This window comes from Myotis daubentonii, chromosome 1 (assembly GCF_963259705.1).
Source record: "Myotis daubentonii chromosome 1, mMyoDau2.1, whole genome shotgun sequence".
Classification (NCBI taxonomy): domain Eukaryota; kingdom Metazoa; phylum Chordata; class Mammalia; order Chiroptera; family Vespertilionidae; genus Myotis; species Myotis daubentonii.
Window position 1 is genome coordinate 156,077,513 of NC_081840.1, and position 25,074 is coordinate 156,102,586.

The window sequence follows — 25,074 nt, forward strand, 5'->3', positions numbered from 1 at the left end:
TCTTATTTATAAATTATCAGTTTGTACACTCCTTCCCAGCCTTGTTAAAGAAAGTAGAGAAGATATAAATAGAAAGGAGTAAACAAATCAAATGCTTAAATATTATGAGACGTTATTAGGTTCAGTTCTTGCTAAAGACTTGTAAAATCAAAAGGCACAAAGGCTCACATCAAGAGAAATACTAGGTTGAGTCAGCAATTCTCAATTAGGAAACACACCTCTCATGGGAAGGGCATATCAGAATATGTGGGATAGCACATGAGTATGGTTTGAAAATAGCACTTTAAAAAAGTAATAAAGTTTTATTTTTGTAAAATGAAAAAATGATTTTATAATACAAACCATAAGATGTTCAATAGACATATCTAAGCTTGTGAGGAAACCCCAAAGATACAATGATTTCTGATGTGTTTGCTGAGTGTGCAATAGTAGGCTCCTTAAAAAGAGCCCAACAGATGTACGTGGGGATTTGATGAGAAAGACGGAAAGGGTAAATTTATCAAAATAATGACATAGGTTTAAAAAATCATAAAGATGTGAAACATTGGTCTGAGTGATTGCTGACCACCAACTTAACAGTACGTTATAACATCCAGCTTAAACCACAGCCATAAGGGATCGGCAGGGTACATTTTATTTTACTCTTGTATTGAAAATAATTCACCCTGAATTGTAATTCATTTAGATTATTTTCTTCATATGAGAGGTCTTTTAAATTAAGATATGATCGCCAAAACACATGGTAAAAGTCTTAGTTATATAGGAAGGAAATAGATGAAGTATTTAGTGTATCACTTTTAATCCCTTCCTTTGGTTATCTTAAACAGTTGCATTATTTTTGTTTGTGTTTTACAGTTTTTGAGACAGTGTCCTTGAGTTCAGACTCTCTCTTCCAGAGGGCAGTTTCAATTCTCCATACTTCTTACTTGGACTCTGCATCTGAGCATGGTTTTCAATACAGACAAGTGACTTTGGTGAAAAATGACATTTTCTTAAATGAGGTGAGGTGCTTGGTACACACTGTGTCTGTGTGTTAGTTTTATATTAGCTTTAAAGAACCATCATTTGGGGTATATAAGCATAGTTCTTTTAAGCTATCTCTTTTCAAATTAGATAGAATACTCTTAGAAACAGTCACTTGGAAGGTAATAATCTAAAGAATAGAAAAATAAATTTTATTAGTCTTTAGCAGGAGCAATTCAGATGATATATTTTTTTAAAATTAACTTGCAAGGCAAAATAACATGTTTATACCATTTGGTTATTCTCTCTTTATATAGTACAAAACTTTTTACCAAGAAAAAAAAGCAAGTAACTACACTCAGGAAGAACTTCAAGAAACTTACGGGTTTCTTCTGTTTGAAAGTGAAAATCAGGTAAGGGAATTAGGTAGTATAAAATTAAATTTGTGAATTAATGTACAAAATAAATTATTAAACTTAAGTATTGGCTTTTTACTTTAAGTAAGTATTATAAGATTAACAGTTCATCAGCCTTTTTTGTTACTTAGTTTGGTAACAATGTAAATGACAGTGAAGCTAGTTATGAAAGAGATTTGATTTCTGCAACTTTTTATAGGTCTATTTTAGTTTTATCTTAAATACATTTGTAAACTGGTCAGATTTGCATTAATACAGGTTTCTTAGGTAACAGTAATGCCTTTTAATGGAATGAATGGCTATTTCTCCATTATGTATCATTGTTTACATAGATATTTTCTATTCTTTATGGAGGTTTTTCAGGTTTGAATGATACAGTTTTGGAGATAAAATGGGCACTTTCAGCATTCTAGTTAGTTGGAATTATTTCATTCCCATCTTTGAAGATTGAACATCCATATTGTTGCTTTTACCTGACTTGTGGGAGAAGGAAACTGTGTGCAGGGTATGTCCCAAAGATGTGTTTGGCACCTTGATATAATTTTAACATCATTCAAAGGTGATGTTTTAGTAGGGTTAATGGTTTTTTTTAAAAGCAATGGTAGGTTTACTTACAGAATGTTTAATATTAGTATATAATATAAAGATATTATAGTAATACCAGGATATTTTATTTAATCAGCTACTTCCAAATAAGATGTGCTGTGGATTCGTACTACAAAACACATTTGGGAGTAAAACATTTCCAAAGCTATATTTGAAAAAGAAAACTTTAAGAAAGGACTTACCTGTAATCTTGTTTAATTTGGTTTTGCTGGTGACATTTTTGTTAACAGAAATGGTGGCTTTCATGAAAAAATTTGAACTATTAACCAGATCCGGTAGCCTTACATAACCTTGCCTTGTGCCGTAAATATGTATAGTGTAAAGATTTTATATTTATTTGAAAGCCTATAGATTACAGTGTTCATTCATTACCTCTCCCAAGACGAATGTGATAAGCGAAGTACTGTCTTTTGTTTAAAGGCAAAATTAGTATGTCGGCGTGGACTCTGTATTGGCAGCAGTGCTATTACCACTCTGGGTGACCCAGCAAAAGGTAAGAAAAAAGAATTTCTTCTTTTACAAAATGAAGTAGGGTATAGTTTATTTCATAAGATACCCACATTAAAAGCCAGTTTCATTAATGATAAATAATAATCTTTGGAATAGACTGTATCATATAAATGAGCTTTGAGCCTAATGTTTTCCAATAGAAGTTACATGATCAGAATTCGTTTATAAAAGTTGGTTGGACTAGAAAAGATACTTTTAGTGCCAAGAGATTATTAGAGTCATACAGATTAGTGAGGCTCTCTTCTCTGCTATCATAATGGCAGTAGGAATAGAGAATATATAGAACTAACCAAACTTGGCAACTATGGAATGTGAGGAGTAAGAGAAAGGAAATAAACATTTAAACTTACACTACAGTGATATTACTGTTAGAAAAGAGACACAGAAGGGGAGAAGATTGGTTGGAAGCTGATAAAAGAGGTAAATCGTATGATTGAGAATGTAAATTAGCACTAAATTTCTTTAAGTTTCAATTTTCTCATATATAAGACTAGAGGCCTGGTACACGACATTCGTGCACTGGGACGACAGGGAGCGGGGGGTGGGAGGAGGGTCCTGTGCCCTTTCACAGTCCAGAAGCCCTCAGGGGATGTCAGTCGGACATCCTTAGCACTACTGCGGAGGGGGGAAAGGCTCTCGCCACCATCGCTGTGCTCACCAGCCGTGAGCCTGGCTCCTGCATTGAGCGTCTGTCCCCTGATGGACAGTGCACATCATAGCAACTGGTCGTTCCCCCCATTCGGTCAATTTGCATATTACCCTTTTATTATATAGGAAAGGTAAAACTCTGTCTTCTAGATTTCTTGTGAAAGTACATGAGATTCTGTAAAGTACTGAAAACAGCACAAACCTAGTAAACTCTCAGTAATTGGACACTACTACTTTTATGAGTTGAATTTGAAAAATAATGATATTTTCATAAGCATTTCTGAAAGATATCGTAGTGGTGGTAAGAATAATTGGAAAAGGAATTAGAAATGGAGATTTCAGGTCAAGGTGGTGGGGGTTGGTGTTAGTTGAAGCCAAACATAATGTTACATAGAACAATATAGAAGGAAAAAATGGCAAAGAACAGAACTTTTGAATCGAATGCAACTGAGGGAAGGGGAGGATGGGGAAGGTGTAGAAGGAGGAGCAGTCAAGAACAGTATAATGGATGAAGAATCAGAAGGTAGAGTTTTACAGAAAAAAGAAGGATCTAAGTGGGGGGATATATAGCTGTATCAGGTGCTACAGAATCCAGACTGAGAAAGATGATTGAGCTTCATGGCTCAATTCCTGCTGATTTTTTTAAAAAATATATCTTTTTTGAGATAAAATTAACATACCAGATAATACATCCATTTAAAATGTACGATTTCATGTTTTTTAGTGCAGCCAACAGCACAATTTTAGACTGGTTTTATCACCCTAAAAAGAAGTCCTGCACCTGTTAGCTACCGTTAGTCCAGGTAGTCTCTAATCTACTTCTTACCTAATGGATTTGCCTATTCCACATAGTGTATATAAATGGAGTCATATATGATCTTTTGAGACTTTTTTTCTTTTACTTAGTTTAGTGTCCTTTGGGGTTCATCCATGTTGTACATGTACCAGTACTTTATTCCCTTTTTGGCTGAATAATATTTCATTGTATGGTTATACCATGTTTTTTTAATCCATCAGTTGATGGACATTTGGTTGTTTCCACCTTTTGGCTATTATAAAAAGTTCTGTGTATATTCATGACAAGTTTTGTATAGGTGTGTGTTTTCATTTCTCAGTTATATACCAGGAGTAAAATTGCTGGGTCATGTGGTACCTGTCTAAAACAAAATTTTTTAAAACTTACATTCAGCTCTTCTAAAAGACATGAAAGGGGATAAATTCATAACCCAATGGCACTTTATGGTACACAAAACCTCTTTCTTCTTGCCTATTCTTTTTCACACACACCCCTCCTTCTTTCCTTTATGAAAAACTAGTGGCCTGATGCACAAAATTCATGCACGGGGGAGGGTAGGTTTCCTCAGCCCAGCCTGCACCCTCTCCAATCTGGGGACCCCTTGGGGGATGTCCCACAGGGATCGGGCCTAAACCAGCAGTCAGACATCCCTCTTGCAATCTGGGACTGCTGGCTTCTAACCGCTCACCTGCCTCCCTGCCCGGTCACCCCTAACTGCCTTTGCCTGCCTGCCTGATCGCCCCTAGCTGCCTCTGCCTGCTTGCCTGATCGCCCCTAACTGCCTCTGCCTGCCTACCTGATTATCCCTAACTGCCCTCTCTTGCTGACCTGATCTCGCCCCCAACTGACCTCCCCAACGGCCTGATCTCGCCCCCAACTGCCCTCCCCTGCCCGCCTGATCACCCCTAACTGCCTCTGCCTCTGCCTCAGCCCCCACCACCATGGCTTTGTCCGAAAGGAAGTCGGACATCCAGAAGATGGCCAGTTGACCCAGTCTAATTAGCATATTACCCTTTTATTAGTATAGATAGATTATATAGGATAGGATTGCTTAAATGGCGGGGGGAACCTTTTTCAGCAGGAGGAGATGCTCTTGGCAAACAAAAACACATAATCCCGATATCTGGACTGATAGCCAGCCATATGCACTATAGTGCCAAAGCGGTCATTAAAAAATTGAACTGCTTTCTTACACCTTACACCAAACAGCTGTTGCCCTTTAAATCCCTCCTCAGCCCTTACCTTAGGTTCTGCCTTTATAGTTCACCCAGATTTGGTTCTATTGGTCGGTTTCTATGCCAGTCAGTGTCAAAAGCTCCGCCTCCTAGGCAGCCATTGGCTCCTGGTACTTCACCCAGATTTGGTTCTGATTGGTCGGTTTCTATGCCAGTCATTGTCTCTGGGCCTATCTCGGGACCTGATCAAAGAGGCGGAGCTGATCAGCAGCCCCACGGAGGCCTGGAGGGAAACAGAGGCACAACTGCTGGTGAAGCCCAGAGAAAAAGAGAGGCAATGGCTGATCAACAGCTGCAACTGAGGCTGCATATCAGATCCTGCCTCTCTCTCTGCAGGCCTCTCTCCGGGCCTAATCCGTAGCCCCCTTGGCAGTCAGTGCTGGGTCGCTGCCCTAGCACTGGCTGAAGTCAGTGCTGCGTTGCCACGGTGTTATGTCGAGCCTTTGGTCCATACGGACCCTGGCTCTTTATATATATAGACTAGAGGCCTGTTGCACGAAGAGATTTGTGCAATAGGCCTTCCCTTCTCCTGGCTGCGGGCACCGGTTTTCCTCCGGCACCCGGGACCCAGGCCTTCGCTCTGGCCAGAGCCGCCTGCCGTGTTCCGGCTTCGCAGCCCCAGCCAGAGCTGCCTTCCGTCTTCCGTCTTTGCTGTTCCGGCTCGCCTTCAGTCTTCGCTCTGCCACTTGGAGCCTACGTATGCAAATTAACCGCCATCTTTGTTGGCGGTTAATTTGCATATCACGCTGATTAGCCAATGGGAGGTGTAGCGAAGGTACAGTCAGTTACCCTGTTTGTCTATTATTAGATAGGATGCTACCATAGAAGAGAACATGGTATAATATACCCATCATGTATGTCTAACAGATGTTTTGCATCATTCCCTTCCTTTCCTAAAAAAAACTTTGGTTTTTTGTTGGTTGTTTTTTTGGTTGGTTTGTTTGGGTTTTTGGGTTTGTTTGTTTGTTTGTTTGCTGAAGAATTTGAAAGTAAATTACAAGTAAATACCTCAGCTTACATCACTAAAAAGTAAGGCCATTTTTCTACACTCCCATGCTTTTATTGATGATTTTTGAGAGGCTGGCTTCATAGGGTGGTTGAGTAGAAGCTGTATATTCCTAACAAATACACATTCTTCTTAAACACATATACTGGTGCTAATAAAATTGCACCACTGCCTCTGTGTATTTTATAGTTTCGGGCTCAAGTTGAAGTGGGTTGTTCTGTGTGTAATAGTAATCTATACTAATAAAAGCCTAGGTGGTCCTCGTGCCCTTGCACAACACCCTCACATTGTCACAAGATGGCCGCCATAGATGGCCGGCAGGGAAGGGCAGTTGGGGACAACCAGGCCAGGAGGGGAGGACAGTTGTGGGCGACCAGGCCTGCAGGGGAGGGCAGTTGGGGGCAACCAGGCCAGCAGGGGAGGGCAGTTGTGGGCGACCAGGCCTGCAGGGGAGGGCAGTTGTGGGCGACCAGGCCTGCAGGGGAGGGCAGTTGGGGGTGACCAGGCCTGCAGGGGAGGGCAGTTGGGGGTGACCAGGGCTGCAGGGGAGGGCAGTTGGGGGTGACCAGGCCTGCAGGGGAGGGCAGTTGTGGGCGACCAGGCCTGCAGGGGAGGGCAGTTGTGGGCGACCAGGCCTGCAGGGGAGGGCAGTTGTGGGCAATCAGGTCAGCAGGGGAGGGCAGTTTGGGGCAATTGGGCCATTAGGGCAGCAGTTAGGCGTCAATCAGGCCAGCAGGGGGGCAATCAGGCTGGCAGGCAGAAGCAGTTAGGGGCAATGAGGCAGGAGGCAGGTGAGCGGTTAGCAGCCAGCAGTCGCAGATTGTGAGGGGGATGTCCCCCGCAGTGTCCCAGATTGGAGAGGGTGCAGTTTGGGCCACCGGGCCTCTAGTACTTTATATTAAAGTAGTGTTATATAATTTTAAGAGGCTGTTGTTCTTTCTCTTCTTGAGAACCCTGTGGCTTATGTATCTGTGCTCTAAGGCCATCTCCCTCTTCAGTAACATACTCCTCAGTCACATGGTTGTTATTAGTAAATGGAAAACTTGAAACTGGAACCTAAACTTCTGACCACTAGTTCATTATTCTTTGATTATATCAAAGTGTTCTCACCATTGTCTTTTACATTTCAAGTGCGAGATCTACATTCAGGAATATCTCTGAAATCTGTCCTTTCCTCCTCCTCCTCACTGCTGCTCTGCTGCCTTGGGGGAATCCTTCTCTCCTTTCTCAACTCCTATAATTGTTTTTCTGTTTGGTTTAGTTCTTGTCTCTCCCCTTTAGAGACTCAGATTTGATCAGTATCTATTGCCTACAAAATAAAGTCTAAGCTATTCTACAAAAACATTTACTATATAGTTTCAAGCTTTCTTTTCAACCTCAGCTTTCACCACTTTCTCTCCTGCTTTCAACACTGGCCTACTGTTATAAACAATTTATGATTTTTTTATGCTTTCATACTTTTGTTCACTCTGCTCTCTACCTAGAATTGTTTTCCTCTCTCTGTCTACAGAACTCCTTTCTTGCCCTAACTGGTCTGGCTCAGTGGATAGAGCATCGGCCTGCATACTGAAGGGGCCTGGATTCGATTCCAGTCAAGGGCACATGCCCAGGTTGCAGCCTTGATCCCCAGTAGGGAGCATGCAGAAGGCAGCCAATCAATGATTCTCTCTCATCTTTGATGTTTCTACCTCTCTCTCCCTCTCCCTTCCTCTCTGAAATCAATAAAAATATATTACCAATAAACAAATAAATTAAAAAAGAAAAGAACTCCTTTCTCAGGCAGATTTAATTACTTAATTAGTTCTACTTCTGTGTGTCCTCAAATGTAATATCTGTGTATATAAAAGTCTAAGCAACCGCCTGACTGTTCAGCCATTTGACTGGCTGTGATGCTCACTGACCACCAGGGGGCAGACACTCAGTGAAGAAGCTGCCGAGCAATAGCAACTTTGCAGAGTGCCCTCTTGCACTCTGGGACCCCTCGGGGGATGTCAGACTGTAGGTTTTGGCTCAATCCCCACAGGCCAGGCCGAGGGACCCCACTGCCAGAAGGACCTTGCTCAGTCCACAGATGCCCTTTAAGCATCAGTGCTGCCCCAGTTGCGGCCGGCCAGGGAGGGAACGCGAGAGGTTGGATCCAGGGCATGTCCAGCCCGTCTTGCCCAGGCCACCTTCTAATTTCTTTTGAATATGCTGGGCCTCTAATATGTCTGATAAATAATTAAGTACATACTACATTTTGAGCTATGATGTAAGTACAATGGTGAACAAAACAAATATAACCCATGTTTTACTAGAATTTACAGTTTAGCAGAATAAGCTGCTTGAAGACAGGGACCTTACTTTATTTCCCCTTGTATCACAGCTGCCTAGCAAAGATGTACCATATAGTAAACCTTGGTACATGTTATTAAATAAGAGTATAATAGTCCCCCTTATCTGCAGTTTCACTTTTCCATGATTTCCATTACCTGCTGTCAAATGAGAAATTCTAGAAATAAGCAAATCCTACGTTTTAAATTGCATCATTCTGAGCAGCATGACGAAATTTTGTGCCATCCCACCCATGACGTGTATCGTCACTTTGTCCAGCATCTCCACACTGTATATGCTCCCCGCCCATTAGTCACTTTGTAGCCCTTTCAGTTATTAGATCAACTGTCATGATATCATGTTTGTGTTCAGGTAACCCTTATTTGACTTAATAATGGCCCCAAAGCTAAGAGTAGTGATATCAGCAATTCAGATATACCAAAGAGAAGCCCTAAAATGCTGCCTTTAAGTGAGAAGATGAAAGTTCTTGATTTAATAAAGAAAAAAATTATATGCTGAGGTTACTAAAATCTATGATAAGAACAAATATTCTATCTGTGAAATTGTGAAAAGGGGCAAAACAATTAGTGCTAGTTTTTCTGTCACACCTCAAACTGCAAAAGTTATAGGCAATGTGTAAGTGCTTAAGATAAAAGAAGCATTAAAGTTGTGGGTGGGAGACATGACATGAACAGAAAACGTGTTCCAATCGATGGGACTGTCTTGTGCAAGAAAGCATTTAGCCTATATGAAGACTTTAGCAAGGGACCCCCTGAAATGAGTGGCACCAAGCCATTTACTGCAAGTAAGGAATGGTTACACTGATTCAACAATAGGTTTGGACTGAAATATTTAAAAATTACTGAAGAGGCTACATTAGCCTGTGAAGGATCTGCTGCCACATTTCCAGAAAAATGGAAGAAGTTGATTAAGGAAAAGTATACCATCCAAAGCAAACCTTCAGTTTTGATGAAACCAGACTTGTCTAGAAGAAGATGCCCAGTAGGACCCACATTTATAAAAATGCAAAGTAGGCACCACGGTATAAAACATGAAAGGACAGATTAGCTCTAGTATGATGTGGTAATGCTGCAGGGCGTGTGATAAAGCCAGGTATGGTGTGCAGAACCAAGAACCCCACACGCTTTCAAAAACAGAAAAATTATCTGCCTGTGTTCTGGCAACATAATCATAAAGTGTGGGTGATAGCCATCTTGTTTATGGAATGGTTCCACCATTGTATCACAAGAAGAAGGGTGAGTAATGCCATACCTTGGAGACAGATTTGGTTCCAGAGAATATCTCAATAAAGCGAGTCATAAATTTTTTTTGTTTCCCAGTACATGTAAAAGATATGTTATAGTTTATTAAATATGCAATAGCACTAAGTCTAAAAAACAATGTGTATGTCTTGATTTTAAAATACTTTATTGCTAAAAAATAATAACCATCATCTAAGTCTTAAGTAGTTGTAATATTTTTGCTGATGGAGGGTCTTGTCTCAATGTTGGTGGCTACTAACTGAGCAGGGTGGTTGGTACCAAAGGTTGGGGTGGCTGTGGCAATTTCTCAAGACAACAATAAAGTTTGCCACATAGATTGATTTTTCTTCTCACAAACAATTTCTATATAGTGTGTAATCCTGTTTGATAGCATTTTACCCACTGTAGAACTTCTTTCAAAATAGAAATCAATCCTTTCAATCCTAGCCACTGTTTTATCAACAATCTTCTCAACATCTTTACCAAGAATGGAATCCATTTTAGTCATGGCACATGCCCAGATTGCAAGCTCGACCCCTAATAGGCGGCGTGCAGGAAGCAGCAATGAATTATTCTCTCATCATTGATGTTTCTTTCTCTCTCTCCCTCACCCTTCCTCTCTGAAATCAATAACAATATATTTTTTAAAAATTGCTCTCTTTTCTCATCCATAAGAAGCAACTTATCTGTTGAAGTTTTATCATGAGATTGCAGCGATTCAGGTTCTATTTCTATTCTAGTTCACTAGCTGTTTTCACATCTGCAGTTACTTCCTCCACTGAAGTCTTGAACTCAAGTCATCCAAGAGGATTCCAATAAAATTCTTTCAAACTCCTATTAATGTTGATATTCTGACTTTTTGCCATGTACCATAGAAGTTTTTAATGACATCTAGAATGGTGAATCCTTTCCAGAAGCTATTAATTTATTTTGCCCAGATCTATCAAAAGGAATCACTATTTATGGCAGCTATAGCCTTACAAATGTATTTCTTTTTCCCCTGCATCTTTTCAAAAAGTTCTATTGGACAACTCAGCTCCAGTATCTAACTTATAAAGCTACAAAATATATTTGTTAAGAAGATTTGAAAGTTGAAATTACTCTTTGGTCCATGATCTGCAGAATGGGTGTTGTGTTATCAGGCATGAACATAATAATAATCTCATGGTACGTTTCCATCAGAGCTTTTGGTGACCAGGTATATTGTCAATAAGCATTGATATTTGGAAAGGAATCTTTTTTTCTGAGCAGTATGTCTCAATAGTGAGCTTAAAATACTCAGTAAGACATGTTTTAAACTGTTTTCCAGGCATTGTTGTTCCAGTTATAGAGCACAGGAAGAGTGGATTTAGCATAATTCTTAAGGGCACTATGATTTTCAGAATGATAAATGAGCTTTGGCTTCAACTTAAAGTCACCAGCTGCATTAGCCCCTAGCAAGACAATCAACCTGTCCATTGAAGTTTTGAAGTCAAGCATTGCCTTCTATTCTCTTGCTATGAAAGTCCTAGATGGCATCTTTCTCCAATATAAGGCTGTTTCATCTACATTAAAAATCTGTTATTTAGGGTAGCCACCATTGTTAATTATCTTTGCTAGATCTTCTGTACAACTTGCTGCAACTTCTTCATCAGTGCTTCCTGCTTCATCTTGCACTTTTAGTTGTTTTCGTTATCACCAGGGGATATTTTTTCCCATTGATTTTTAGAGAGAATGAAAGGGAGAGGGAGAGACAGAGAGAGAGAAACATTGATGTGAGAGAGACACATCAATTGCTTCCCTCCTGAACGTACCCTGATCTGGGGCTGAGGATTGAGCCTACGACTAAGGTATGTGCCGTTAACCTGAATCAAACCAAGGCCCTTCAGGCCACACGCTCTAACCACTGAGGAAACCAGCTAGGGCTCACCTTACACTTTTATGTTAAGGAAACAGTTTCTTTCTTAAAACACATGAACCAACCTCTGCTAGCCCAACTTTTCTGCAGCCTCCTCAGCTCTCTCAACCTTCATAGCATTGAAGAAAGTTAGGGTCTTGCTTTGGCTTAAGGGAACGTTGTGACTGGTTTGATCTTCTACCTAGACTACTAAAACTTTCTCTATATCATCAATAAGGCTAATTCACTTTCTTATCTTTTGTGTGTTCACTGGAGTATAGTATATGTGTGTGTATATCTTACCTAATAATAGACAAACATGTAAATTGACCATACCTTCGCTACGCTAACCAGCCAATTGGGATTATGCAAATTAACCCAACAAAGATGGTTAATTTGCCTACGTAGGCTCGAAGCGGTGGAGTGAAGCCTGATGGCCCTGGGGCCGGAGCAGCGAAGCCTGACAGCCCCGGGGCCTGCGGAGCGAAGCCTGATGGCTCCGGGGCCGGCTCTGGCCGGAGCCCAGCCAGAGCGAAGGCCCGGGTCCCGGGTCCCGGGTGCCAGAGGCAAACCGGTGCCAGCACCAAGGGAAGGGAAGGCCTATTGCACGAATCTCTTCATGCAACAGGCCTCTAGTATATATATAATTTACATTTCGATTGTTGGTGTTTTCTGTTTCTTGTGTTCGTTTGTTTTTTTAGTGGGGAGGAGGGGGAGGGAGAGAAGATAGATACATCCATGATAGAGAAACATTGATAGGTTGCCTCTTGCATGCCCCCTACTGGGGATCGAGCCTGCAACCCAGCCATGTGCCCTGACCGGGAATCAAACCAGCATCCTTTTGGTGCATGGGATGACATTCAATCTACTGAGCCATGCTGACCGGGCTGGAGTTTCGTTTTTAATTTTCTTCATTAACTTTTCTCATGAATTCACAACTTGGCGAATTGTTTGGTGTGAGAGGCCTATCTTTGCTTTTGACATGCCTCCTCAACTTAATCATTTCTAGCTTTTGATTTAAAGTGAGAAATGTGTGACTCTTCCTTTCATATGAAAACTTAGAAGCCATTATGGGATTATTGGCCTAATTTCAATATTGTTGTGTCAGGGAACAGGGAGGCCTAAGGAGAGAGGGAGAATAATGGGGAATGGCTGACTAGTGGAGCAGTCAGAACACACACATTTATCAAGTTCACTGTGTTATATGGGCATGGTGTATGGTGCCCTAACACAATTACAATAGTAATATCAAATATCACTGATCACAAATACACAACAAATGTAATAATAAAGTTTGAAATATAGGGTGGGATAAAAGTAGGTTTACAGTTGTTTGTATAGAAAATAATATAATAATACAAGAACAAACTCTGTGTGCATTCATGTATAACTGTAAACCTCCTTTTGCACCACTTTGTTTTGTAAGAATTAGCCAAAGTGTGACACAGAGACCCCAGGAGAGCATGTGCTGTTGGGAAAGTGGCATCAAAAGATTTTGTTCAGCCCAGCTAGTGCTTAGTGCTTGAGCATTGACCCATGAACCAGGAGGTCATGGTTTGATTCCTGTGCAGGTTGCAGGCTTGATCCCCAATAGGGGGCATGCAGGAGACAGCTGATCAATGATTCTCATTATTTATGTTTCTACCTCTGTCCCTCTCCCTTCCTCTTTCTGAAATCAATAAAAACTTTTTTTTTATTTTTTTAAGATTTTGGCCCAGCCTGCATGGCTCAGTGATTGAGCATTAACCTATGAACCAGGAGGTCACGGTTCAATACCCAGTCAAGGCACATGCCCAGATTGCGGACTCAATCCCCAGCGTGGGGTGTGCAGGAGACAGCCAATCAGTGATTCTCTCCTATCATTGATGTTTCTATTCTTTCCTCCCCCTTCCTCTCTGAAATTAAAAATAAATAAATAAATAAATAATAACACACTTTTAAAAAAAAGATTTTGTTCAATGGAGGGTTGCCACAAACCTTCAATTTGTAAAAAGTACAATATCTGTGAAGCATAATGAAGCAAAGAGCAATAAAACAAGGTGTGGCTGTGCAAGAAGATATTTGGAGAGCAGAAAGACCACATTTACATAATCTTTATTATAATAAACTAGTGGTTCAGTGCATGAAATTCATGCACATTAAAAGGGGATTAGAGGAAATATTTTAATATTCTATTTGCCCTTTCTCTATAATAGACGTGTCAAAGATGAAAGAAAATTAGTAAAGTGTATATGAAAATCTTCCTCCTGTCAGAGTTTGGGGTGCGCCGTGGGACCCAGAGTCAAGTCCCTGCCCACCCGTGGCACCTCAAAATCACACAAGACCCAGCTGACCCCACCCCCATTGGGCGAAATCCAGACCCGGCTGTCCCCACCTTTGTTAAGCCCCGCCGGGCAGGGGGCGCAGCCTCAGGTCCCCTGGCCTGGTGCTGGGCGGGGGGCGCAGCCTCAGGTCCCCCGTCAAGCCCCACTGGTCAGGGGCGGTGCAGCTTCAGGTTGTCCAGTGCACCATCAGGTCCCCTGGCCTGGTGCTGGGGCTCAGTGCGCAGACCTAGGTTCCCTGGCCTGGTGCCAGGGCAGGGGGACTGGCCTAAGGCCCCCGTTAAGCCCTGCTGGGCAGGGGACGCGGCCTGAGATCCCCCATCAGGCCCCGCCAGGCAGGGGGCGCAGTCTAAGATCCCTCGTCAAGCATCGCCTGGTAGTGGGCACAGCCTCAGATACCCCGGCACCGGGGTTGGGGGTGCGGCCTGAGGTCCCCTGCCCTGGCCCAACACCATGTAGCATTTGTATATTCCCTCTTTATTAGATAGGATTGTTATCATTGTTCTATTGTATTATCAGTTATTGTTCATCTCTTACCTGTGCGTAATTTGTACATTAAACTTTATCATCTATATATATAAAAGTCTAAGTGACCAAATGACCAAACACCGAACGACCAGTTGACCAGTCGTTATGACACACACTGAGTACCAGGGGACAGATGCTCAATGCAGGAGCTGCCCCCTGGTGGTCAGTGCGCCCCCACAGCAGGAGCACCGCTCAGCTGACTGGCGGGTGCCAGACGCATGGCTCACGGCTGGCAAGTCAGCTGCCACAGCGCAAGCCTCTTCCACCTTCGAGGCAGTGCTACTGAGTAGCGGTGGTGGCAGTGGCAGGTGCAGAAGCGGGGCGGGGATGAGCAGGAGCAGCGCAATGCCCAGCCCACGCTTGGACTACTCCCCAGCTCCTGCCGTTCATGCACTACTACTCAGGGAATGTCCAAATGCCAGTTTCAGCCCAATCCCTGCAGACCAGGCTGAAACAGGCAGTCTTAACATCCCCTAAGGGGTCCCAGATTCCGAGAGGGTGCAGGACAGGCCAAGGGACCCCACCGGTGCACAAATCCCTGCACCGGGCCTCTAGTAAGTATATATGTACAGGAAAAAACAATATATAGGTACAGTACTGTACACGGTTTCAGGCATCCACTGGGAGTCTTGGAAAGTATCCTCTGTAGATAAGGTGGGGTTACTATACTTACTAAGAAAATAACTTGAGAATCAGATTACCATAGATCGTTTTACTGGATGATTACATGGAGAAAAAACAAACTTAGAATTTTCCAAAAATGTGTGACACTTTGTTTTTCATTATTGGGACCCTAATTGAAAATTGGTTATCAATTACATATGTTTTGTCTTACTTAGCTCTAATGTTTCTATACCTTTAGAATAACTTTAAAAGGTGTTTTTTTAAGTAAGCAGTTTCAGAACAGTTTTTAATGTTGACTTTTATTTATCTTTTGTCTTGTTCAGCTACAGGTAGACCTACATTGGAATTGTATATGTGTAAACAATATTTTAAAAGTGTAAATTAATCTATATTTTATGCTCTTATAGGTGTATACATTTCCAAATACTCAGACTGTCTTCATGAAAGACCATGGTATCATGGAAAGTCTGGTTATATTATAATTTGTAACCTAATTAAGGTAAAGCGTATGTGTACTTCGGTATAATTTTTCTTTTTAAAAGTAAAGGTTATCAGTCTGTGATAATGTTCTTTGCAGATCATTTGCTAAACATACTCCTCACCAAAGACAGCTGTTAAAAATCAGAAAATGGCCCTAACCGGTTTGGCTCAGTGGATAGAGCTTCAGCCTGCGGACTCAAGGGTCCCAGGTTCGATTCCGGTCAAGGGCATATACCTTGGTTGTGGGCACACACCCAGTGGGGAGTGTGCAGGAGGCAGCTGATCAATGTTTCTCTCTCATCAGTGTTTCTAACTCTCTATCCCTCTCCCTTCCTCTCTGTAAAAAATCAATAAAATATATTTTTTTAAAAAAATCAGAAAATGAAATTGCTATTTCTGCTTTCCTTTAAAGACAAAGATTTTTTGTTTATTTAATATATGATCTACATTTTAAAAAAAACAACCTTTAAGACTTCACAGTACTCAGTGAAGTCTTCCTCTCATTCCTGTCTCACAATGCCACTTTAAAAAAAAAAAATATATATATATATATATATATATAGAGAGAGAGAGAGAGAGAGAGAGAGAGAGAGAGAGAGATATTTCAAAGAGGAAGGGAGAGGGAGAGAGAGAGAAACATCAATGATGAGACAGAATCATTGACTGGCTGCCTCCTGCACACCCCACTAGGGATTGAGCCCGCAACCCAGGCATGTGACTGGGAATTGAGCCGTGATCTCTTGGTTCATAGGTCGAGGCTCAATCACTGAGCCACACCAGCCTGGCCACAGTGCCACTTTTTAGACATTAAATAACAGAAAACAGGTAGCTGCTTGTAAAACAGTGTGCTTACAGTTAAAAGAGATGAATTTAGAAAACATTTGTCTGATTTAAATTGTCACAATAAGACATCTTTATTTTCTTTATCCCTAAAACATCCAGACCTTGTTTACATCTTTATGTGGCACCTATAACTTGATGATCTCGAAATTCTTAAACACCCTTTAATAGTTCAATATGAGTGAATCTTGCAATTAGAATTTTCATTCAAGTAGGAAAGTGCTGATTTTATAGGTTGGTGGATTTTTTGAAGACATATTCTGTGGTCTTTTTGTTTTTGCTTTTGTTTTAGCTTTCTGAGTTCTTTGGTTATAAATCTAACAACTGATTTATTTTTAAAAGAGTGTAAATATGTTATATTTCAAAATTTTGTCCCCAAGAACTAGAGGAAAATTAGTGTTGCACTGGCACACATCACTGCTTTTCCTTTCTTAGTTTTCCCTCTCTTGCTCAATAAGTACCGTAATTCTGCTGTAGATAGTGTACCTGTCAGCTCAGATAACAAATGTTTGGTTTTTTATTTATGTCAGATTGCCTGCCATCGGTTTATGCCCCTGTATCCCCTCTCTGTTTGGTGGATATTGCTGTTTAGTTTTTGCCGACATGTTCTCAGCCCTCCTTACTGATTACATTCTTTGGCTTCTTTGACCAGAGAATTGCCTTTCGTGGTCCTATAAATAAAGAGGCAGGATCTTAACAGCAAAAGCAAAACAAAGCATCTTTTAAATAATTAAATTCTTCTTGTAAAAATAAAAATAAAATTTGTAATCTCATCCTCATTTTGGTATATATTTAGTATATTTTTATTTTTCCTATCTATATCATCATGTTGTTAAAACAGCTTTTAAAATCATGCTATTTCATGATATGAAATAAAAAAACTTGACTGCTTTTTTTCTTCTTTTTCTGGAAGACATGTAACCTTGATAAAGACAAGTCTATAATGGGAAATACTATTGACTAGTCTGGGCAGTGGTCTGCTAAGCACTTAGTATATATTTGCTACTTGGTGAATTTCTGGGTCCTGGTGTAATAGATATATCATGGTCTGTAATTTACAATTGATAACTTAATACTCAGTTTGAAAACTCACCTTTTGAAATTTTAGATTTCATTTGTCATCTTTTATGTTATAGTCATTGAATAATCAATCTATTTGGTAAACTATATAATTTTTATTTTAAAGAATGGTTCTCTTGCCCTAGCCAGTTTGGCTCAGTGGTAGAGAGTCAGCCAAGAACCAAAGGGTCCTGAGTTTGATTCAGGTCAAGGGCACATATCTTGGTTGAAGGCTCGGTCCCCAGCCCAGGGGTCAACCAGTTGATCTATGTGTTCCTCTCACATCAATGTTTCTCTCTCACGCTCTCTCGCTCTCTCACTCTTTCTCTCTCCCTCTCTTCCTCTCTTCCTCTCTCTCTCCTCCCTTCTCTCTCCCTCTTTCTCCCTCTCTTCCACTCTGTCTAAAAAAAATCAATGGAAAAATATCCTTTGGTGAAGATTAACAAAAAAAAGCGGGGGTGGGGGGGTGGGAGGGATGGTTCTCTTAAATTTGTATTCCTTTGGTATTGTGATAAAAGAAACGGACTTCTGCCTCAGAAAGATGCCCAAACATACCTGATTTTTAAATGCAATTTTAAGGGGTTCATGGATAATTAAAACTATTGTTGGCTTTAAAGATTATTTTCTAAGAACCATACTTCTAATTCTTAACACAGTTAACAGTTGAAATACATAGAAATCTTTATTAAGCTACCTATAAATGAATGCTAGAATAAGATTACTGCTATTTGAAAACATCTGATTAGTCTTAATATTTTTATTCTAGGGAAAAGTCAAGTTTGTGTCTGAGAATTATACAACTAACTATATTAGCCCATCTTCTGGCTATGATTGCCACGTGGCTGCAAATACTGACAAGGTTTCTCACAAGACGAGTCATTTTCGCGCCTTTGAACTGAGTCAGGTATAAATCATTTCTAAGATACATTTCTGCCTCTAATGTCTTAAGTTTCAGTACTGGGTGGGTTGAGATCAACTTGGTGCATACAGAATTCTATAGTGTTACCCTGATTATAATTCTTTTTCTTTTAGTATTACTTGTATGAGCTTTCAGGTGCCACTGTTATTGAGCGACCAAGACAGATTCATCCTTACGTAATTGTAGCTTTTCAGTACAAGGAACCTAAAAAGATGGCGGCATCAGCTCATAAAAGCTTGTAAGTAATTCTGTACATATTTTGTTTTACTGTATTTGTTTCCTTGGCTCTTATAAATTGCTTTTTTTTTTCTCCCCCCCCCCCCCCCCCCCGCTAGACTTGAGCTCAGTGAAAATGGTAAGGAATTATTTAATTGGTTCTTTTAGGTTTTTTTAAGTAAATGTTTTGTTCATAAGTAAAATAATTTGCTTTTTTCTTACCCTCATTTCTTAAAGTTCTCATCTCCCCATGGAATGGGAAATTAATTATTAAAGGCTGTCTGCTGTGTGACATAACTCTTTGGTCCTCTTATGGTACAGTGGTTCCCATCCAGCTGTAAGTACTGAATTTGTATTCTTTACTACTGCTTTGCTTGTATACTTTTTTAAATTCTCATTTTGAGTTCTTGCTTGTTGGCACTGGTGTGAAATACAGCAATTGTACTCTGTGTTGGATTACAGTACTTTTGGTCAGATGTATAGAGCATCTAGGACCATGATACAGGAGACCTAAATTCCTATCTAAATTCTAACCTTGGCCTTAAATAAATTTGTTTTACACTCTTTGACAACTCCGTTTTTAAATTTTAGTATTTTAATATATACATAGGAGAATGATTTGGTACTAGAAGTTAGACTCCCACCCCCCCAAAAAAAATGATTTGCCTAGAGCAGATACAGCAAATTATAACCACTTAATTATATTACCGAGTCTTTATTAAGATTTGCAGTATCTGATTTTCTAATATTCACATTGAGTTTTTAGACTACTGTAGTATTAAATAGAGTAGCTGCTATGTATAGTATTTTCTTCTGGAGAATAATGAAGAGCATTTATGAAATTTTTTATGAAATCTTTTTTAATTTGGTCTTAATTTGTACTGAAAATGATTGATAGGTGTATATAGTTTAATTGAAATATAAGACGAAAACTAGTGTGCTATCAAAATTCTTTATTTTTCTATTGGCCTTTTTTAAGGAGAGATTATAACCCATAGAATAAAGTAAGTATTCTGTGAATAAATAAATGAGAAAGTTCTTCCTCACTATAGAGTACAACTAATAAGTATAGACAGAATGATGGAATTAGAAAATCATCATTGGCAACATCACAATCAGTGGATGCTTAAAATAGTAGGTGAAAGTTTGATGGTATTTACTTACCTCACAGTATTTCCCCACAACTTACTAAATAATTACAAAGGGAAAAATATAGGTTTTACAATGGAAAGAAAAAACTGCAGATACCATCATAAGTAAGTGGTTAAGTTATCGTCATCAGGAATGGAATTAACACTTCAGTACATCACATCAGGAAACACATGAATAACACATATCATTTTCGTGGTATTCCTGCCACTCTAGTCAGGAGGAAACAGATATACCAGGATTGAGACATTCTGCAAAATAAATGATTTATATTAAAAAAATATCAAGGTCATTAAAGAAGGACAAAGACTGTTCCTGCTTGAAGGAGACTAAACAGACATACCTAAATATAGTGTTTCATCCTGGATAGGACCCTGGACTACAAAATGTTTTTCTTTCGTTATAAAGGACCTTAGTGAGACAGTTGGCAGAATAAGGTCTTAGGTAAATTAATTGTGTTATATTATTGTTAATTTCTTGATTTTGGTCATTGTTTTGTGGTTTTATAAGGAAATGTCCTTTTTTAAGGACACAAATATTTAAGAGAAAAGAAGGCATCTATAAGTGTATAAATATTTCAAAATTAGTTTTAAAGAAGAAAAAGGAATTTAGGTGAAATGATACAAAAGTTTGGATGTGACATTGCATGGTAGGCAATGCAATATTGTCAAAAGTTTTCAACCCTTACATAGCAAATTCTCATTACAGTATGCATAATTCTTCCATACATCTGGATATTTTGGTTATACCAAAAATACATGTATTCAGAAAATGTGAACATATTTGCAAACCACAGTTTATGGGGTCATATATTTGAAAATGTATATTTATAAATATCTATATATATATAAAAGCCCAACAACCTGAATGACTAGTCACTATGATGCACACTGCAGTGGCCAACTGGCCTGATTGGGGTCCCAATCGGCCCCCTCCAACCACCCGTGGCCCCTCCCCCCCGGCCAGCCCCACCCCCAATAGGCCCCATCACCTTGATCGGGGACAGGGCTGGCTGGCCAACCTCTCTTGTCCGCCCACCCCCTCCCTGGCCAGCCCTGGACCCCAACAGCCCCCGCCCCCCCAATCAGGGGCAGGGCCATCCAACCTCCTGTGGCCCGTTCCACCCACTAGCTCTGCCTGATCAAGCCCCATCTAGGCAGGCTGGCCAGACCCCACCTGTGCACGAATTCGTGCACCCAACCTCTAGAGTGTGTGTGTGTGAGAGAGAGAATGCACGCGCGCATGTGTGTGTGTATTATTTGACCTGGATTTCGCCAATTTAAGAATTTTTTTTGTGGTTAACAATATTTTTATTAGCATTTATATTAGAATACCAAATACTGCATATGAAGCTGTAGATAATTGCAGTGATTATTACATCATATGATATTGTTTTGTTTTCCAGACCACATGAACTAGATTTTAAGTATGTAATGAAAGTGTCGTCTCTGAAAAAAAGACTACCAGAAGCTATCTTTAGAAAACAGAATTACTTGGAGCAAAAAGGTTTGTTCAAATGTAATGATACACTGTGTATGTGCTGGACTTTGTTCCATTTATTTCCCCCTCTTATACACACATTTTTGTTTTGCCTTAAGTGATTCTTAAAAAGGCCATTTGTAAAAGATGCAGAGTTGCTATGTGATTCGGTTCCTTGGAGGCCAACTAGAAACTGAAAAATAGTTTCATGTAAGATTGCAAAGTCTAGTTTTAATCCTTCCTTATTATTAAAATAAGGATTATTAAAATAATCCTTATTTTATATAATAAAAGCCCAGCAACAGAATGGCAGAATGGCCGGTCGACCAGTCGCTATGACGTGCACTCACCACCAGGGGGCAGACACTCCAACCGGTAGGTGAGCTTGCTGCTGGGGTCTGGCCGATTGGGACTGCGCAAGATGGGCTGGACACACCCTAGAGCCCTCCCACGGTCCCTCCCCAGCTGGCCAACCTCCTGCATCCCTCCCCAGCCCCGATTGTGCACCGGTGGGGTTCTTCGGCCTGGCCTGTGCCCTCTTGCGGTCCAGGACCCCTCTGGGGATGTTGGAGAGCCGGTTTCGGCACGATCACACTCAACGCAGGAGCTGCTCCCTAATTGTCAGTGCACTCCCACAGGAGGAATAGTGCTCAGCCAGAAGCCGGGCTCACAGCTGGTGAGCGCAGCGGTGGTGATGGGAGCCTCTCCTGCCTCCATGGCAGCGCTAAGGATGTCCAACTGACCCCTTAGGCCTGCTCCCCCTAAACCATCAGTCGGACATCCCCCAAGGGTTCCCGGACTGCGAGAGGGTGCAGACCAGGCTGAGGGACCACCTCCTCCCACCCATCCCCCCTTCAGTGCACAAATTTCGTGCACCGGGCCTCTAGTTGATTAATAAGATTATATAAATTTCAAGTGTGCTGTACTATAATGCATCATCTGTATATTGATTGCATTGTTAGCTCATCACCCAGAGTTTAGTTATGTACTTCGAAGTAAAGGGAGAAAAGCAGAAAATCTGAGAAGGAAATTTCTCTGTCATTTAGATTGATTCATGGAACATTGATGTTTATGTTATTTATGTAGTATTTATTTACCTTGTTATAGTAGTGTCAGTATAAATGAAAGCATTGTTTTCAATTTTTTATTGATTTCAGAGAGGAAGGGAGAGGGAAAGATAAAAACATCAGTGATGAGAGAGAATCATCTATCAGCTGCCTTCTGCATGCCCCCTTTTGGGGATCGAGCCTGCAATCCTGGCATGTGCTCTGACCAGGAATTGAACTGTGACCTCCTGATTTTTAGGTCAATGCTCATCACTGAGCCACACCAGCCAGGCTATACAATATAACTTTTTTTAAGGTGTTTTATAACCAAGGACATTGAATGATAATTTTTTAATTGTATTCTTAGTTTTCTGACTTTTTATTATATAAAATGAATAAATTGGTTATTTTAAAAAATTAAACAGCATTTAAAATAAGAAATGTTCTGTTTTTCTGATTTTGTCCAGTCTGTTGCCAAGATATGTACTTCAATATGTATGAAGTGGAATTGTCAAACAAACAAGGGGACAAAATAGATAAACTAACCGAAGTCATTAAAAATAAGCAATTGGTAAGAGTCCATTTAAAATAATTAGTTTTTCCTTAAATTGAGATTTTGATATCTAATTATTAGTTGCTGCATCTAGATTAAATTATTCTAGTTTACTGAAAGGATTTTTATCCTTTAATTTTTATTGATATATATAATATTTATTGACTGATCTTTTCATCTTCTTTGTATTTTAGTTTATCTTTCACTAGTCAGTTTATACTCCTGATTTTAAGAATAAGAGGACAATTTTTCTCATTCTTTTGTTGTTTTTGTTTTATGACAGAATTGAGTAGATCCCAGTGTTTTTGAATTAATCAAAGGACCACTTGTGAAATAGTTCTTTAAAAGTGACCTGTGTCAATCCATAGGTTTAAAAAAGGGGGGAAAAGTTGCTGTTTTTACTGTTTTTATAGTACAGAAAGTAAGACTACTGAGAAATAACCAAATACCTCTCTGTTATGTTAATCAGAGTTCCTCAGTGTCAGGGTAGGAATAAATGCTGATTCTATTTTGAGTGATTTCTAAACATCCCAGAAGAGATGGTGTAGGTGTAGGACAGTGACCAAACAAATTCTGAGCCCTTTAGTGACATGATGGACTGTACCCTATAATAGGTAGCAAAAAAGTTAATAAATTAAAATCGAACATGTATAGCAGCTTTGAACGTAAGCTTAAGTCTTAGGGATAGCGTCAGTTCACATACTTGAAGTTGCATGTAACAGAAACCTAAGCTGGATTAAACAATAAAGGGATTTAATAGCCTTAACTTTTCAATTCTAGGTGTTAAGAGGGAGGGGAGTGAGAGGAGAGGAGGAAGTGGGGAATGGAGAGGAAGAGAGAGAGAAGGAGGGGGGAGGAGGAAGATAGAACGGGAAGGAGAGGAAGGGGGAGAGAGAAATCTCTGCACATCTCTCAGTCAGTAAGTGCAAAGGGAATGGCCTACACTAATTAGCTCAGACCATTCAGAACTCACTTACCAGAACTGGGTATGAGGTTAGTTCCACCCAATCTACAGAGAGTGGTACTCCACAGCAAAATGTTAGAATCGGCGACATTGGATGCTGAATGGATAACTAACTACTATAGGATTGTAGGCTATGGTTTTTAAAGTACCAAAGTCCATTTTATATTTGGAAATTAAAAGGAATAAAGTCCGAAGATACTTTCAAAAAATGCGTTCATGAAGGGACTACTTGTGAGTGCTTATAGCAGGGGTGGGGAACCTTTTTTCTGCCAAGGGCCTTTTGGATATAACATCATTCGAGGGCCATACAGAATTTATCAACTTAAAAATTAGCTTGCTATATTTGGTCAAACATTTAATTAACTCACCCCTAATGCCTTGGGAGGGCCAGACCAAATGATTTCTTGGACCTTATATGGTCCTCGGGCCAGATGTTCCCCACCCCTGACTTAAACAGACAGTCCTTGGGTTACGGGTTACGTTGGACTCGACGTACGTCATTTCGTGGTTATTTCGCCAATCTCCCATTTATTTAAAAAAAAAGGTCTGTCATTTCTATATATGTACATATGTGCTCTATATTTTTTATTATTTACTTACCACAAGTTAAGGTCAGGAATTGTTATCTTTCTTTTAAATATTTTTACTGTATCACTTCATTACTGCTGTGTATGTGCTCCATGTGAGTGACGTAGGTGCTTATGTAGGTGAGTTCTGACTTACGGCGAAAATCGCTTTATGTCACACTGTAGGACCGGATCGCCAGTGTAACCCGAGGACCTGCTGTAATATTGAAACCCGTATTGGTGCAGAACTTGGCTTTCATTGAAACCCATTTAGTAATAATAATTAGTTATAGGAATTACATATCACTTTAAGTTCTTTTTCCTCAGTACTCCATGCTTTTCTTGCTTCATATACTGCATATTTTTATTCTATTTGCACATATTTTTGGGAGATAGAAATGTATGGTTTTAAGTAAATAGGGATTTTATTTTTCATCTATTTTACAAAACTAACATGCAGAACAATATAGAGGTTAATTTGTCACTTTCACTTGCTACATCAATCGAAAATGAAACAAGAGTTCTACCTCTTTGCAACTTAATAGATATCAAAGCTGTGGGTATATGTAGTTATTCGTATATGTATTCGGTAATTCTTGAGTGCTTACTAGATGTCAGAAGCTAAAAGAGAAAATAGTCCCTACCATCAAGGAACTTAAAAAGACTGTGTGTGAAAAGACAGAAATGTCAACTATCAAA

The 25,074-nt window shown here is 40.0% G+C and overlaps 1 protein-coding gene across 7 annotated transcripts in view; it reads left to right on the plus strand.

Moving 5' to 3' along the window:
• The window catches only part of TASOR2 (transcription activation suppressor family member 2), a 95,809-nt gene that overhangs the window by 30,355 nt on the left and 40,380 nt on the right, over positions 1-25,074 (plus strand). For 4 of the 7 annotated variants that reach the window (XM_059663339.1, XM_059663385.1, XM_059663392.1 and 1 more), the window contains exons 3-12: positions 856-1,001; positions 1,281-1,376; positions 2,406-2,478; positions 15,512-15,603; positions 18,250-18,387; positions 18,516-18,640; positions 18,738-18,757; positions 18,856-18,955; positions 21,173-21,273; positions 22,760-22,863. In XM_059663339.1, coding sequence (XP_059519322.1) covers positions 18,615-18,640; positions 18,738-18,757; positions 18,856-18,955; positions 21,173-21,273; positions 22,760-22,863 — 351 coding nt within the window. In that variant the 5' untranslated portion in view covers positions 856-1,001; positions 1,281-1,376; positions 2,406-2,478; ... (1 more) ...; positions 18,250-18,387; positions 18,516-18,614. The remainder of the gene's footprint in view (positions 1-855; positions 1,002-1,280; positions 1,377-2,405; positions 2,479-15,511; positions 15,604-18,249; positions 18,388-18,515; positions 18,641-18,737; positions 18,758-18,855; positions 18,956-21,172; positions 21,274-22,759; positions 22,864-25,074) is intronic. The other 3 variants (XM_059663359.1, XM_059663367.1, XM_059663377.1) reach the window with 2 other exon arrangements.